General features: G+C 36.3%; 1 protein-coding gene across 1 annotated transcript in view; it reads left to right on the plus strand.

The window, feature by feature from the left end:
• Positions 1–8: 8 nt before the first annotated feature.
• RNLS (renalase, FAD dependent amine oxidase) overlaps positions 9–18268 on the plus strand; it is a 317899-nt gene continuing 299639 nt past the window's right edge. Inside the window, exons 1-4 of the mRNA XM_032245603.1 lie at positions 9–270; positions 1010–1115; positions 1702–1844; positions 10122–10280. Of these exons, the coding sequence (XP_032101494.1) occupies positions 153–270; positions 1010–1115; positions 1702–1844; positions 10122–10280 (526 nt within the window). The 5' untranslated portion in view covers positions 9–152. The remainder of the gene's footprint in view (positions 271–1009; positions 1116–1701; positions 1845–10121; positions 10281–18268) is intronic.

The following is an 18268-nucleotide window of genomic DNA, read 5'->3' on the forward strand; positions in this document are numbered from 1 at the left end:
CAGGCCGGCTGGAGGGACCGCCCAGGGCCCGGGTCCGCGAAGGGAGCACGGAACCAAAGAGCGCTAGCGCCGGTTCCACCGCCTTTCCACAAATCCCGGGCCGCTCGGCCCCACCGCGGAGACTCGGCGCGGATCGTGGATCCCCTTCCGCCATGGCGCGGGTGCTGGTCGTGGGCGCCGGGCTGACAGGAAGCTTGTGCGCTGCGCTGCTGAGGAGGCAGACGACCGGTCCCTTGTACCTAGCTGTGTGGGACAAGGCTGAGGACTCAGGTGTGTTGTCTAAATGCCAAAACCTGGGAAAAGAGGCTGGCCGGGCCGGCTGCTGAGGCGGTGTGGGCCTGCACCTGAGTAAGTCTGAGGCGGAAACGCTAGAGCCTCAGCACCCTGAGAGCTGCCCACGCGCTGAACTGCGGGCCTCGTCACGTGATCGGGAACTTCCGCCGCCTGGGAAAAGGCCCAAGAGGGGGCGAGGGTTGGAGCAGGGTAGGAGTACTCCGCGGTTTTCTGAGGGAGCCCTGAGACGGCGGCGTGGGAGAGGGCCTGACCCAGGTTTGCAAAGCTCAGGCCTATTGCTGTCCCTAAAAAATAGATTTTTGCCTTGGTCTGTCTGTTGACTTTGCAGCTTTCTGCAGATTATGAGGCTCCCAAAGTGATCATAGACCAAGACTTTCTGAAGATGTAGTTTGCAGAATCCTGTCATTCCGATGAAGATTGACTGCATAAATGAAAGAGCATTAGTTGACTCATATATTCTGACATTTAATTAATCTTTTTTAGTTTTGTCCCTTCACTCCTATTACTAAATATATGCACTTTTATGGTGCTGGGCACTGCTACATTGCTCCTGACTCCTTTTCTTCTAAAATCTCACAATCTGATCAAATACTTCAGCTTAAAACAAATTAAGATATTTTTGAAATAATCCATTTGGGGTAACCTAGGGTGGGTTGAATTAATTGCTAAGGCTCATTCTAATGCAATAAGACATTTTCCTGTGGATTGATTCAAGGGGGAAGGATGACTACAGCCAGCAGTCCTCATAATCCTCAGTGCACAGCTGACTTGGGTGCTCAGTACATCACCTGCACTCCTCATTATGCCAAAACCCACCAAAGGTGAGTTAGTTGCAAGAGGTGGAATCAATCTTAGCAGTTGCATGGTGTAAAAAGATGCGAATCATCCATTTTTAACATGATTAAACTTGCCTCTTGAAACATGTCTTTGTTGATGGTGTTAGCAGTAAAAAGTTAAGTAAAATGGGAAACTCTTAACACCTACCTCAATAGGAGTGTTAAGATTAGATGAGCTGATAAATGGAACATAGTAAGCGCTCAATAATCAACTCCTGTGTTGGTGTTATGGAAGAAGGCAACTAGCTGTGATGGGAGCCAATCTTCTTAACCAAATTTAAAATTGATGTACTAGATACATTTGTTTGTTTTCATTAACTTTACTTTTAAAATATACTTACAGAGGAATAGGCCTTTGACAAAAGGTCTACGGATACTCAAAACATTTCTCTTTTTCACCTGTATTATGTTTTATTTAACACAAAATATACATTTTATTTAATATAAAATATAGGAATATTTCTAATTATGAATGAATTACAACCTCTGAGAATTATTGGAAGAGAATATAGTCTTTTAGAGTGAATCATGATATATACTTACATTAAATATACATATTGATTTATTTCAGTTTTTATGATGAACTGTTAGCCCATGGCATTTTGAGGCCTCTAACCTCGCCTATTGAAGGAATGGTGATGAAAGGAGGAGACTGTAACTTTGTGGCATCTCAAGGAATTTCTTCAATTATTAAGCATTACTTGAAAGAATCAGGTGGGAGTAAGATTTTCTCTGCCTAAAATTTAAAATAGCATTTAAAAACAAGTTATACGCATAGTTACATATTAATACTGTACAGAGAGTTGTAAAAAGTAGATGTTCTATTCACTGACCAATAGCTAGTTCTTCCCGAAAGTAATCATTGATAAATTTCCAGTGTATATTTCCACAACAATGTGTATGCATCTCCCTATGGAGCTACGTGGCTGTCTCTATTTAGAATATAAATATTATAAATATATATACACACACATATTTCTTTATATTTATTCTTATAAAATATTCTCAAAGGGGATAATTTTATATAAATGATTCTGTACCTTGTTTGGCTCATATCTTGGATCTATTTTCACATCAGCAAAGTTACTGCAATCCATTTTTTTAATGATTGTCTAGTATTTATGACATGTGTACCATCATTTACTTAACTATTAGCTTTCTGGTAAATATTTAGGCTGAATGGGGTTGGGAGATTATTTTGGTTTCTGCTAATACAAACATTGCTGTGTGTCTATTGTTGACATGCTTTTTTGTAAACATATCTTTAGGATCAGTTCCTCACAGAAGAATAGCTATGTCAAACGGTATGTGCATTTTTAATTTAACTAGGTTGTGCCATGTATTCTTCTTAAAGAATATCTCACCAATAGTGATGAGAATGTTTCTTTCTCCACATTTGGGTATAATGGAAATTTTTAATTTTTGTCATTGTAATAGTTTAAAATAGGATCTCTTTGTGGTTTTGATTTGCATTTCTATAATTATAAATGAGTTTATGCATTTTTTTGTTTTATTAGCCAGCTCTTTGCAATTTTCTTCTGTGAATGTCTTATTTATAACCTTGCCCGTTTTCCATTAGGATTTTCGTTTGTTCCTTATATATCTGAGTGTTTTGAAAATAGACCTTCTAAAAAAGAAAATAGGATTTTTCTGGGAGGATAGATAATTATTTTTAAAACAGAAAGAAGCTTCTTCTCAGTCAAGATAACTGAGAAAGGATATAGGGTAAGATTTTTTTTTTTTAAATAAGCCATTCCCAGCATAATTACTGTTTTGGTTTTTATCATCAAATATTACTTATTGAGAACCCCAAGAATCCTGGATACTGGGCATCAGAGAGGTCAGTGGGATTGAATAAACAACATGACAACATAATAAATACCATTCTGGCTTAGACCATTTCTCTATTCAAGTATATTATGGTGTATTAAACCACTCCAGAGAAACAGAACCAATAGGATATGTGTATGTATGTATATATCTGTGTGTACGCATGTATAAAATATATGTGTGTACGGATAAAGAGAGAGATTTATTATAAGGAATTGGCTCACATAATTATGGAGGCTAGTAAGTCCCAAGATCTGCAGAGCAATTCAGCAAGGTAGACACCCAGGAAAGCTGGTGATGTAGTTCTAGTCTGAAGACTGGTGGGCTCAAGACTCAGGAAGAGACAGTGTTTCAGTTCTACTCTGAAGGCTGGAAAAAAGCTGATGAGCCAGTTTAAAGGCTTTCAGGCAGGAAGAATTCTCCTCATGTGAAGGAGGATCAATGGGTTTGTCCTATTTAGACCTTCAACTGATTGGAGGATGCCCACCCACATTAGGCAAGGCAATCTGCTTTTCCCAGTCTACTAATGATAAATGTTAATTTCATCTAAAACATGCTCATAGAAATACCCAGAATAATGTTTTACCAAATATGTGGGTACCCTATGGCCAAGTCAAGTTGACTCATAAAATTGACTTATCACAGATGGTGACACTGTTGACATTTTGTAGAATGTTACCATCAGCTTCATAGAGTGTCGCCTATCACTTTTAAAAAAATCTTATTTTCACCATGATTTACCCTTGACCCAGGTTGAATGAGTATACTTATTGAAATCATAAGGTACTTACTAACTGATGTGCATGCATGCATGTGCAGGAGCTTAGAAAGTGATATCCCAAAATGAAGCCCTCAGAAGCAGCTCTCTCTGACTTTTTTCTGTTCGCCTGTCTCTGGCTTTGCAGTCATCGCCAAGGCTAGCCCTAGAAAGTAGAATCTCTTTTCCCAAGGCAGGTCATAGAAATAGGAAGCCCTTTCTCCCCAAACCAGCCACAAAACCTAAAACTATCATTTTAACTTTCCCCTGCCTTCCTTTGTAAAAACAGACCATAAAGAAATTACCTGACCTACCATGTTTGACTGTAGTTTCTAACAGTTCCAGAGAGGGTCATGACTTGTAACTGTGAAGAAAGAATGCTGCATAAAGAGGTCAAGAAGAATCTAGACAGACAGGCCTTGATGGGTTTCACCAGTCTGTTAGCAATAGATATGACCCTTTGGCCAATCATATTGCTGCAAAGCTGTCCATACTTTGTTGAACCTAAGCATAAAAATTGACTCCTTTATCTTTGAGTCTTCAGTCTGAAGATTTCTGTGTCATGCAAAACTATGATTAAATAAATCTGTATGCTTTTTATCCTATTAATATGCTTTTTGTCAGTTGTTTTTTACTGAGCTTTCACTCCTGCACATGTATACATACATACATATATCCTTTTGTTCAACAAACATTTATTGAATACATACTATAATGGCAAACATTGCTTAGGTACTAATGATACTAGAACCAATGTCCTTGCTTTTATGGAGTTGATGTCCTGGCAGAGAAACATCCTTGAATACATTGCATCTGTCTCCTTATTTTGTTAGGTGTTTGGGGAAATACATGTGTTTTAACTTCCAATTTTGCTTTATAAGCTTTTGAGAGAAGAGATTATTTTTAATTCCTTGTAGCTCACTCAGACCTAATCATACCTTGTACATAGTAGGTAGAGTGACATAAATGTTAAAAATTTATTTAACATGGAGTTCATTTCATGGTCTGTTTAACTTGAGTTTATATAAATTTTTCTTTGCTTATTTTAATGTTATCTTTGTAATACTTCAAGATTCTTTTTCTCCTCTACCCTGATCTATTATTATAGGATTTGTTGGACCCTATCTGTAATATATTTAATTTTATAATTATATCCCTTTTAAACATTTTTTAAGTCACTTTAAAGCTTTCTATTCTATAAATGATCCACAAAAAATTTTGTTTTTTCCACACTATAAGCAAAGACAGTCCCTAGAATCAGAATGACCCAGATTCCAGTTAATATCCTATCATCCCTTTCTGTCCATGTAATATTAGGAAAATTTAAAATCTGTACCTTGGTTCTTTCATTGAGAAAATGAGGATAATGAAATAAAAAAGTGAGAGTACTTACTACAAAATGTTGTCATGGCAAAGTGTTGTGAGGAATGGACAATATAATGCACTCAAATTTAAGCACATAGTAATCCAGTCACATAGTAATCTCTGGATAAATGTTAGTTTAAAAAATATTCTACTTGAATGAAGCTGACCTTCACATATTCCTCACTTTAAGAAATCAAATTGCCAACTCATTTCAAAAGTACTCTATATTTTGGAATCTAGTTGAATTTTAAACCCCACAATCTGATGGACCAACCAGTGGTCATATATACATTGGAACCAGACTCCCAGGGAAATTACCTGTCTGGGATATGCCTAATCAGGCATGCTTTAGAAGAAGTTCAAACCTCTAAAGCCAATATTTAACTTGACCAATTTCCCAGAACAAGTAGTAAAGGATAGGGAAAATAGACACTTTCCTCTTGACCTTATGTTCTATTTTTATGTATTGTCTGATGTGTTCACATTGACCTTGTTGCAGAGAATTGTGTGTTTATTGCCATCAAGTTCAGTGCCTGCCTGCTTTCCCCATTAACACAATCTTCTTGAGTGAGTGGAGCATGATGTTCTATTGTTCTTTTTTGTTTTTCAATAATAGTTGTCATTGTGCTGGGTTGAGGTAATTTACAACAGCAAAATTATCAGTTATTAAGTGCTATCAGTTATTAAGTGCTATTTATCTGACACTACCTTAGGTACTTTACATACATATTTTCTAATTTTTACAGTAAACTTTCAAGGGAGTTAATCATCATCCCCACTTACTAATGCAAAGAATGAGACTCAGAGTAAGTACTTTGCCTAAGGTGGCTTGGCTAGTTGGTAACAGAAATGGAGTGCCCTTGAAATTAACCCTGTTGTTTTTTAACTCTCTCATGGAGGGCAATGAGAATTGCTCATACTCTCCAATTTAACATCTATTTTGTAGAGCCTTATTTTTCCTTATTGATTATTTTTCTACAGTATGAAAATTGTACCCATTCCACCTGGTGCTACATGTCAGTAGCCACATGGCTCAATAGAACAGCCTCATAGTTCCCTGTGCCCCTAGTTTCCCTCTTTCATCAGTTAATTCCTGACATAGAGGGAAGGGGATATTAAAGAGTAATTCCACCTTAGTTCTTTATGCAACCTGGGAAATTGGTCACCTGGTGGTTCCTGCCTATGACATTTGGAAAATGATGGGGCAGGTCCTTTTGCTTTTGAAGAAGATGTTATTAAATTATTGATAAAAAGATGGAGTTAGCCTCCAGGACACAGAGTAAGGAAGCTTTTATTTAGTTTAGCCTACCAAGAGGGAGGACTGTTACTGCATTTATTTGTTTTTATTTTATCATCTACCTAAAAAAGACATTGTCTAGTGATCTGGAAAGTCAACATGTGCAATGTAACCTGTCAAAGTTGACAGGATCAGTGTATTAGAAAAAATGGTTTAGGTGGCAGATGCCATTAGCTAGGATGGCTTCTGTATGGGAATATTTACTTTTATTATTCTCTCCCTTTTTACTTTTGTGCCTATTTTCTTTCTAAAATTGATAGAGGAGAAGTGAGTCTGGGTGGTTCTGTCTCAAAATTTCTTCTGGCAAGTGATCCTGGCACTCATACATAACAGCATCTTTTTTAAAGAAGCTAGAGGATGGCATGCAAACCAGGTTAAGCATTCTCCTATTCACTTCAAGCTGTGTATTCAGTTAGGCATTGTTCACATCGCTTCAATGTCCCATCTGAGCTGTTCTGACTGCTGCTCACTAAAACCTATTTGTGGGAAATCATAGGAGAAAAATAAGCTTGGATTTTCTCCCTAAAATGGAGGAAGGCCAGGGATAAAATTGAATAAATATATAACAGAAACACATTTGCCTTTGTAAAATGTTTAAACCTGCTTAGACTTCTGATATCTTTATAGCTATCTGCAGATCGTTTTATTCTAATTAAATATGTGCTGGGGAACCAAGAGTCCATAAGAGACATGATCCTGGCCTCTGTTAATGTAGAGTATAGTGGGAGGAAAATACATTGAACTAATTATACATGCAAAGAAAAGCTACATGATAAGTATTAAGAAGAAAGAATGAGAGCGTTATGAGAGTGCTTGCAAGAAAAGGACCTAGACCAGTAGGTGTTAGAGGAGTGATGGGGTAGTTGTTTTAGGGAAAGCATTCCTGAGAAACTGACATTTTCATGGGCACCCGAAAGATGAGCAAGAGGAAATTAGGCTGAGAGCTGAATGATTAGAGTTCCACGCAGTGGGCACATTAAATTGGAACTGCTGTGAAGTAGTAGGATGTGGTTAGTGCATTCAAGGAATAAAAGGTCATTGTGACTGGAGGGGAGGGAGTAAGGGAGAAAGTGGTAAAAGATGATGCTGGAGACTAAGGCAGGGCCAGATTATATGGGACTTTGTAAGCCATGTTAAAGATTTTATACTTTAAGTGCAATGGGAAGCCATTGAAGAGTTTTATGCAAGAGAGGGACATGGTCAAGTTTACTAAGCTCAGAAGTAACTCTTAAGACAATTTATTTAGTTATCTGTTTTAAAATTGGGTTTTCCTGAGCTTATAGATTTAAACATGTAGTCTCTATGAAAGTTATTCATTTCATTCACAAGGAAATGCCACTTTCCCAGAAACTGCTCCTAGCAGTTGGAAAGGAAACCTTTCCGGTTAGGGTATACCGTTTCCTCCACCTCTTAATAACTACTACTTTTTGGGTTGTTTTACTAGTGGCATTTGATTTGGGCCTGTCCACCTACCCCAGTAGTTCTCTTACTTTAATGTGCATCATGAGAAGACTAAGGGAGCTTGCTAAACACAATTGCTAGGCTCATTTCCCAGAGTTTCTGATTCAATATGGTTGGTTTAGGGCCCAGGAATGTGCATTTTCTAGTACATAGGTGCTGCTGGTCTGCGGTCCATACTTAGAGAAACACACACACACACCCCATGCAGAACACCTTGTGGCCTTTGGGATACATTTTCAAGGCATTCATCTGGGGCATGAAAATTGTTCTAGAACTGTGAACTTAAGTCCCTTAAACACACACACATTTCACCAATGATAATAGCATATTGCCCTCTTCAAAGGAATATTATGAGAAAACATAGAATCAGTTGACTTAGCTGAGGTCTGGGACAGGGCCATGGACTAAGTGAGGCAAGTAGGGTAAGATATCTTAAATAAATAAAAACAAAGTGAAGCAGAGCTGCTGCTTTTGGAATAAAGGGGATGGTGGATATGTGTTGAAAGTGCAGATTATTTGTACCTTCCCCAAGCAGGGGTCTTAGAAAAGCCCTCAGGCAAGATGGAGTATTGTTTATAAGTCCGTTATTCCAGTTGTTGAGATTAGAACACAATAACGCACACTGCCTTGAACGGAGATTGATCCCTTGGGCTAGCTAGAACCATGTTTCTTCTAACATTTACATTTCATTTTTTAAAAATTGGAATGCTTACTATGGTGTAGCATTATTTAAGGGACAATGAAAGAGATTAAGGTGTACGAGATCTGAAGACCTGACATGTAGGAGCCTTGAGTATTGTTACATAGATAAGATACAACTAAAGCATGCAGATATTTTGAATCAATGTCAAAATGAGTAGTAAAGGTAGTGATGGTTGAAGAATATCATAGAGAGGAAGGATCACACTGAGCTGGAGTGGCTACAGAAAGGAAGCTTCAGGATGAACTTAAGCTTTTGGTGACTAGGAACGTGGGCTTTCCCAGGTAAAGATGAACAGGATCTTTCAGTGTGCTTTATTCCTCCCTCATTCCATCTTCAATTCTTTATTTTTCTATACACAAAGCTGAATAAAAGTAGATTTACTTGTAAATCAAAAGTTTTTGAAAACTGGAAGGTAAGTACTAGTTTACTAAGGAGACTTAATGACCCAAGTGTACTTTCTTTCACTTTATGATTCATAATTCATTCTTTTTGTTTTGTTTTATTTATTTTTGAGGCAAAGTCTCACTGTGTTGCCTAGGCTGGAGTGCAATGTGATATGATATCAGCTCACTGCAACCTCTGCCTCCTGGAAACGATTCTCATGTCTCAGCCTCCTGAGTAGCTGGAATTATAGGTGACTGCCACCACACCCAGTTAATTTTTGCAGTTTTAGTAGAGATGAGGTCTCACCATGTTAGCCAGGCTGGTCTCGAACTCCTGGCCTCAAGTGATCGACCCACCTCAGCCTCCCAAAGTGCTGGAATTATAGACGTGAGCTACTGTACCTGGCCTCATAATTCATTCTTTTCATATAAATACATACCTAGTAAATTATATGCTATATGTATACTATATGCTACACGTAGAAAACAACAGGCATAATTTGTAGCTCATGGGGGTTTACAGACTAAAAGGAAAGACAATACTAAATAAATAATTATTAAAATATCCTTGTGTTAAGTGCTAAGAGGGAAAATGTGATGGGAGGGTACTCTAGAGTGTGTTTCTAGATTCTGATTCTTCTTAAGGAAGGCAATTGATCTATTGATTGCATTTCCCTTACAGTGATCTTTTTCAGATCCTTTAATGGAAAATATTATTTCCTCTAATAGGGAATATTGCCTTTCTTGTTTCATTGCTGCATGTTTACTTAAATCTATACTTGTTCTGCAAAGATGATGAGCTTTAGAGTTAGATGGGTGTAGTTTCAAATCATGGCATGATACTTCTCAATCTGTTTCCTTATCCATGAGATAAATTAGTATAATGTGTACCAAACAGTTGGCATGTAGCAGCTGCTTAATGAAAAGTAGCTACAGTTATTATTTTTATTTTTATCATTAATTGTGGAAGTAGTTTTTTATTCAGAGCAGGCACTGATAGGGAGGTCCAAGGATGCCATATAGGGTTGAATTACCACTAAATTAGAACGAAAGTAAAGGAAGAGAGCTTGAAAACAGTAGAAGACAGTCTTGGCCACGTTATTCGTTTGAATGGATTCAGTTTGTGACTATTCACATCCCCCTCATTCATATATGAAATTGTGCTAATGTGATTATGATTTTGCTTTTGGAACAGGTGCAGAAGTCTGCTTCAGACATTGTGTGACCCAGATCAACCTGAGAAATGACAAGTGGGAAGTCTCCAAACAAACAGGCTCCCCTGAGCAGTTTGATCTTATTGTTCTCACAATGCCAGTCCCTCAGATTCTGCAGCTTCAAGGTGACATCACCAACTGTGAGTCTGCATTTGCCATTTATTTGCCTCAGGGAATAGGATTTCTTTGATAAAGCATGAATTTGGCTTAACTCTCTTAGCAAAGGTCAGGTGATAGACTCTATTGATTTGTCTGTCTTAAAAACTAATACTTATGGCCCTCTTCCCGAAACTAGTCTAGGCCAAGGTGAAACCCATAAAATTTCTTTTTTAAATTGGTTAAAAGTTGAACACTTTTCTTATTGCCGATGTCTTCAACAAGTCAGTGTTGTTGATGGGTATGCATGATTTTGCCTAAAGGAAGAGCAGTTTTTAATGGCCATTTTTGAGAAAAGGTTTATAATGTATAAGTACTTGCTTGGATTGCCTCATTTCCTGTGTTCTTGCTCTCTGGGTTGCTCTCTAATCATAAGTACTTCTGTTTGAGGTAATTGCCTAGGCCTTTTGTGAATGAGAGGCCAAATTTTAATAAAGGAACTAAAATTCCAAGAAAATTTTTACCTCTTCTGTCTTTGGCTACCACAATTAGTTTAGCATTATTCACTTTATCTTAGATAGTAAGCTTTGCTTAATTTCTTTTTGATATAAAACCTGTGGTGGTGAAAGTGTATGCAGAGGGTCTGATTTCCTATCTTTTCCCAAAGTAGACTCTAATTTACAAATAGCCAATTTAGAAATGTCATTTACATGCTTATATCTTTCCTAGTTGATAATAGCTATTTACTCTTGGAGGTGGATACCTTAGGATTTTCTTAGGTAGATACCTCAGATTTTCTTCATGATTCCTGAGGGTTCCTGGTGCACTGCCACCAGAAACTTGTGATAAATCTACATACATCTTTTTCCTGCCACTTTAACTCAGCACGGGCGATATATAACTCAGTGAAGGTGGGATGGCAGTGGTAGAGTTCGCACTTTTACTGCCAGAAATGCTGGGGATAGTGAGAAGCAGAAGAGAACATGCTCATGGCCACGTTAAAATTTTTAGTATATATGTGAACAATGGGAGACTTTGGGTTTATTCTAAGCCAACTCTGAGATCCACAGGTCAACAGGACAATAGTATCAGCAAAAGGCACATGTGAGGAGTCTGAAAGCTAAAATTCCTGTACTAAGTATTAGGAAGGGATTCAGATATGAGAAACAAAAAATGAATAAAGGTATTAAGTACTGGGGCAGGAAGGATACATTTTTCTAAGAAGTTGCACTTGCTCAGTTAGCTTTTGTTTCATCAGGCCAGTTTTCCTTACTGATACCGCAATCCTAGCTGACAGTGTTCATTTTAATCATAGAAAACTCAGAATTGAAGGAAGTCTTAGCATCTGGTCTCATCTTCGAGCCCTTGGATGAGTTCTCTTTTATTAAATCTCTTTATTGAGATATGATTGACATATGAAAAGTTATACATACTGTATACAGTATGGTGAATTTGGAGATAAGTATACATTCTTAAAACCATTACCACAATCTATGCCATAAACATATCCATCACCTCCAAAAGTTTCTTCCTTCTCTTTTTTATTTTTTTCTTTTATAATAAGAATGCTTAACATAGGCCAGGTGTGGTAGCCCATACCTGTAATCCCAGCACTTTGGGAGGCCAAGGCGGGAGGGTTGCTTGAGCTCAGTTGTTTGAGACCAGCCTGGGAAATATAGCAAGACCTCATCTCTAAAAAAAAAAAAAAAAAAAAAAAGTAGCAAGGTGTGGTGGCTTGTGACTCTAGTCCCAGCTACTTAGAAGGCTGTACAGTAGATCTCCAGGATTTATTTATCTTGCATAATTAAAACCTCGTACCTTTGACTAAAGTGCCCTGTTTTTTCTTTCCCAATCCCCTGGAACAAGAATTATATAAAAAGTCCTAGCTGGCAACAGTCTGGTGAGAACATTACCTTTAGAATGGATGTGCCCCATCAGTGTCATTTTGCCTCTGCCCAAGACTTAAATGTGAAGAGAGCATCCTATTGACCTGACATGGGTCTTGTTCCTACCCCATGTCTAGGGAATTGCAGCATCTTGGATTGTAATCCTATTGCGTTGCATGTAATCAGTGGGACAAAGTAACACCTCAAAATAAATATAGGTACTGTCATGAAGAGAACTTGTGTGCCTAGTAATCAAGAACAATGAGTGATCACTGCATAGGTATTCCTAAATATTTGTGAAATGAGTGAATGACTGATTGACTGACTGACCGAATGAATGTGTTTCCAAAAGACTAAGGAGCTAACTAAGTTCACTGGTCCATATTACCTCTTCACATTCTCTATAAAAATCTCTTTAACAGAATCCCATGATAGACTTTTTTCCTTATTTTTTTCATATTCTATTTTCATTAAATGTGGATTTATATAAAGAAGGAAAGAAAAACTCTATAATGACCATGGACCTTATTTTTTAATGCTTTTAATATACATCTGAATTTGGTTTGCTAATATTTTGTTTAGGAGTTTTTGCATTCATGTCCACGAGAGTGCTTGAGCTGTAATATTTTTTCTTTTATTAATTCCTCTAGTTGTTGGACATGGAGGTATGTAGTCCTCATAGAATTATTTGGGAAATGTTTCCTGTTTCTGTTTTAGGGAAGCATTTTTAATACAAGTTTGGTGTTATTTCTTTCCTAAATGTTTAGAAGAATTCACTAGTAAAACCATTTAGGTTTAGAGTTTTCTTTGTGGTAAAATTTTAATTTACAGATTCCATTTCTTAAACTTATCAGATTTCTTCATTTATTCTATTTTTTTCAATGTGCTAGAACACCATGATATAATCTTTATTTTTTTAACTTTTGTTTTAGGTTTGGGGGTACATATGAAGGTTTGTTACATAGGTAAACGTGTATCAATCTTGTTCACATGGCTAACCAATTATCCCAGTACCACTTATTAAATTGGGAGTATTTTCCCTATTGCTTGTTTTTGCAATAGACCTTATTATTTAAAATACTAGTTGTTTATGCTTGAGCTCAGATCTCAAAATTGTGTTTACATAATCCTTTGACTTTCATTAATTTAATTAGTTCTATATGTTCATTTTAATCCATTTACTTTTTATCAATCTACTTGTTTTCAAATAGTATGTTGTTCTGTATGGAGTCCTATTTTCCAGGAAAGAAGGGTGTCCTGAATCATGCCAGGAATATGAATTGACATCTTTTTTGGTACTCCAGCTGCTCTCTCTCTCTTACATCCAGTGTGTCTGGAAAGTCCAATGTAATATCTATATGCCCTAGAATTGAAATCTTAAATCTTTGAGAGAACTTCAGATTTCTCATAACTTTGCTGTTACAAAAAAGAAAAAAAGATGACATCTTGGTTTTTTAAGTTGGAATACTTTCTTGTTAAAACACTAAATATCTAAAACATCTATTTCAGTACCTTTTCAGGTCTCTGAACAATATAGCTAAAAAGAGGGTTTTGCTTCCCTTAACAAAGTTGTTTTTTTTGTTTGTTTGTTTTGTTTTTGTTTTTGTTTTTTTAGAAAATTGCTTGGTAATAGCTATCTCTAGGCCTGACAAAAATAACTAGAAGGATACATCACATTATGTTCACATCAAGGGCCTGGGGGCAGAATATTCATCCTGCCTTTGGTGGATTTTTGTTGCTATTGTTTTGGTTTGCTTTTAAACCCACATGAGACATGTATGCATCAGAATCACCTGTAAGACTTGTTAAAACACAGATTACTGGGCCACAGTCTGAGTTTTTGGTTGAATGGAGGTATGCATGGAAAATTTGCATTTTTTGAGAGTTTCTAGGTGATGCTGAAGGTTCGGTTCAAAGCCACACTGTAAGAATTATTATTAATACCTTGTCTTAGCAAATATACTTGTTTCTGGAACAGAGCAACAGATGTATCTTCAAAACGTGACTCACCTTGTAAACAAGTGATGCTACTGTGCAGCCAGGGTTGAGAATTGCGGTCATAAAGTATCAGCCTGTCCAAACAATTTGTATCTGTTTTCCTCACATTTGCACCTTTGCTTTGCATGTATTGATTATATGAACCCCTGACACACCTCATCTTGGACTGGTCTTGAGTCTTTGTCTTATGCTTCTCCCTGCTTGGGACTTCTTGGCTCTCCTCTTCCTTGACTTCTTCCCCAACCCCTAAGACACACCCCTTAAAAAAAAAAAAAAAGCAGCTTTAAGATATAAGTCACGTACCATACAACTTACCTATTTAAAATGTACAATTCAGTGGTTTTTAGTGCAATCACTGATATAGGCAACCATTATCAATGTCTGTAATTAGTAAATTTTGGAACATTTTCATCCACTCAAAAAGAAATTCTGTTCCCTTTAGCTATCACTTCCATCCCTCTATCCCCATTCCTGCCCCCAGCCCTAAGCAATCATTAATCTGCTATCTGTCCCTATAGATTTCCCTGTTACCTGGATTTTAGAGAAAAGCTCGTGATGGAACTAGAGGCCCTCATCCTTGACAAACTAATGCAGTAACAGAAAACCAAATACGAGATATTCTTACTTTTTTGTGGCTCTGTTTTGCCACTATCTGCACAGATTTTACTTATTTTCTCCTGCTTTCATCATGTCTGACTGACCCTGGCCCAAGTCATTGAATTGTAGAGGATACCTCATCTTTCCTTGAAGCTCATGAGTTATAACAGTCTGGTGGTGGTGGACAAGGCTTCAGGGCTGTGGGATTGCCATGGATATTGACGTGCCTGTAGCTTTTGACTTTGTTGCACAGCTAACATTGACATTGGATTTGATAGAGAAACGGCCTTTTATGCCCCTAATAGAAAGAAGACTGGTAATATGTTTTATAGATCTTAGATTTAGAACTATAGAAGAAATTGTTTTCTGAGGAAGGGCATAAAATTTTGAAAGCGATTTTTTCCTTGAGTATCATTTCTATGCAGAAATAATATAGCTTATTTTCTAGTACAGTGTTTGATAATAATACAGAAGGAATTGGAATATTTACTAGATACCCATAGGCAAAGTGGGAGACTAATTTGAATGATCTCTTCATGAATCTACTTCAAGTTTGTTGCCAAAGACATTTAAAGTAGGATAATTTATTGCCATGGAGGTTGGCAATAATTGGATGGATTTTGAGATTGTTTTAATAACATAATGTAGCATTTTATAAAAATACAGTATAGCCATCAGCCAGCACATTCATTTGTGCTATAAATTACATATTCCAGTATTTAAAAGTTGCATAGTTTTATATATCAAGAGAGACCCTTTAACATTACATTTTGAAGTATTTCTCAACATTCTTATTAGTGACATCTAAAGCAATACCATGTCATAGACTGACTCCTAAATGTGTTTAATTTTATTTAGATATTTTTGTATCTTTTATTTTGTGCATGTACTTGAGCTGTGTTTGGCCGAGAAAGATAACTCACCTACTATCATTGCTTTTCTTTCTGTCTTTCCTGCTTTTTTTTGTGGCAATTTTTGCTTTATGATTTGATTTGATTCGATTCATACTAGAACTTCATTAATATTATATTCTTTGACTTAAAAATTTCTCTCTTTAGTCTCACTTTAATTTTATTTTGCTTTCAAATAAACTTTGATAAATAAAATGTTCTTTCTTTTATTTTCATTTTTCTGGTGTACGCTTTTTGCTGTAAACCTGTCAGGGATATTTTACTTTAGAGCTACCTCTTTTATATTTTTCATCTTTGAGCCCAGCAATTTCATAATTACATATCTTATTGTTACTAATTTTGTGTTCGTTTTTCATGGGCCATGTTGTCCACTTTTGCCTTAAACATTCAGCTTTTCCTTCTAATACTTATTTGAAGCTTTATTTCCATTTCATTTATTATGATCTCAGGGTATCTACAAAAGCTTAAAGTGTCTCCCTCTCAAAGCTTTTGTTTTCTCTTAACTCACTTTCAACTTTGAGTTTTGCATTACTTGTAACTTTTTTTCTAGCCTTTTCTCCATGTCATTCATGTAATTTTCAAGAGTTCCTTTTGGCCCCTTCCTTAAGGTATTGTTTCAAAGAGGTCATGTATTCTTTTACTGTTAATGAACTAATGCCCGAGTGTTTGTTGAACTAATTTGCTTCCTGGCAAAATTTTTCTGATATGTATTTTTCATCAGCTCATTTCTTAGTTTCTGTTGTGTTCTGTTTTGTTCTGTTGTCTTTTTCCTTTTCTCTGCATAGGTCTCTTGTTAATCATTACTCATCTTTAAATGGGGCCAGTTCTGTCAATTTTGTGAAAAATAGTGTTGTGGGGCAAGACCAGATTTTTCAGTTAAGGTATGTGTTCTCAGAACACTTCCCATATACATTTTGCAAATATATACCTGTGAACAATAGAATGGTAGTGGCCACTAATATAATATTTATTAATAGAAAGATTTATAAATATTTTTAACTTGGAAAAAAGATTAAAATATGTATTTATATTTCTTTCTCATCTCTTAAAAATAATTTGACAAACATTGGCTATTGCTCTGATATGATTTTCATTTTCTTCTTTACAATTTTTTGAATAAACATAACTTTAAAAATAATAATAGCTTACTCTTATTATAAAAAATGATAACATTGGCTGGGTGTGGTGGCTCATGCCTGTAATCCCAGGATCTTTGGATGTTGTATTGTCTCAATTCAGATTTGGACCCCCATGCAAATCATTTTATATTTACTTCATTGTTATGAAATAACTCTCTCTAGTACTAAAGACTTAAACTAGAATGTCCCAACAAGATCCTTTAACATCTGTGGGTCAAATCAAAGGTATTAAAACATGTGCTTTCTGTTTACTTTATAAATCTCAATAATGATCTTAGTATGAAGAACCGGTTAATGTCTACCCTTCTGTCTATGCTTTCTGGAGAAAAATCAGCTCATATTTGATTATTAGACATCTTAGGCTTCTATGAAAAGGATATCCATTTACAAAGCCATATATTGCCATCTAGTGTGTGAAATATATACTGTAGTTCCCCTTAGAATCTATACTAGAAAGGACTATGAAAATGACAGAAATGTAGAATAATACTATAATGTAATTCACAAAACTGCATATCACAGGGCAATAAATTTAGGCCCTTTAGAATTAAGTAACTTACCAAAAAGTGCTTGATTAATGAGTGACAGAACTAGTAATGTACTACATGTCTCACATTTGTACAGACTGTGAACAGCCCCATGTCTTTAGTTTTCTGTGTTTTTCTTCTCATTCTCATTCTCTGTCTTTCTAATCATATGTAACCTTTAGCATTAACGTAAGTATATCTTATGTGAAAGAATTCCCTTTCCATTATAGAGTTGTCTGGATTTTCTGTCATCCAACTCTTTCTCTATTTTGCTTCTTATGGAAGAAAGAGATCTAATTGTTTTTTTCTTTTGTAAATTGTTTATTACATTTATTAAACATTCTCCCAGCTGGGAGAATAGAGTAGCCTCATGTATCATTTTGTGACCCTCTTATGATTTACTTTCTGGTTCTATAATAGTGCTACTCTCTCTATATTAATATTACAAAGATTATATCACTTAATCCTCAAAGCAGCCCTAGGCATTAGTATTATCTCCCTTCTTGGTGAAACTGAGATGTGAACCTTAGTAATATGACCCCAGAGCTTGTACTTATAACCACTGTAATGCATAGCTCTTCCATGTGTACTTTACCTTGCTCTCTACCATGCACAGAAATTCCTCAAACCCCTGTCCCTTGAACATCAGATTCAAGAATTCCTAATCTCACCGCCTAGTTGTGCATCCAGTTAAAGCACTCATCTCCACCTCCGATCCTCTGATTTTCAGGGATTCACCAGTTTAATCCACCTTAATATCCTGCAGGAGAAAGATGCTTTACTTTTATTTTTGTGTGTGTGTGTGTGTGTGTGTGTGTGTGTGTGTGTGTGTGTGTGTTTGCAGTCATTCCAGCCTTTCAAAACACAATGTTGAACATCTCTTCCCTAGATTGAAGGATGGGGAAAGGAGTTTGTTTTCCCTAAATAATTTATCCTGTTAAATTCTTTTTTTTTTTTTTTTTTTTTTTTTTTTT

Source organism: Sapajus apella, unplaced genomic scaffold (genome assembly GCF_009761245.1).
Source record: "Sapajus apella isolate SASKATOON/1434 unplaced genomic scaffold, GSC_monkey_1.0 scaffold58, whole genome shotgun sequence".
Taxonomy (NCBI): Eukaryota; Metazoa; Chordata; class Mammalia; order Primates; family Cebidae; genus Sapajus; species Sapajus apella.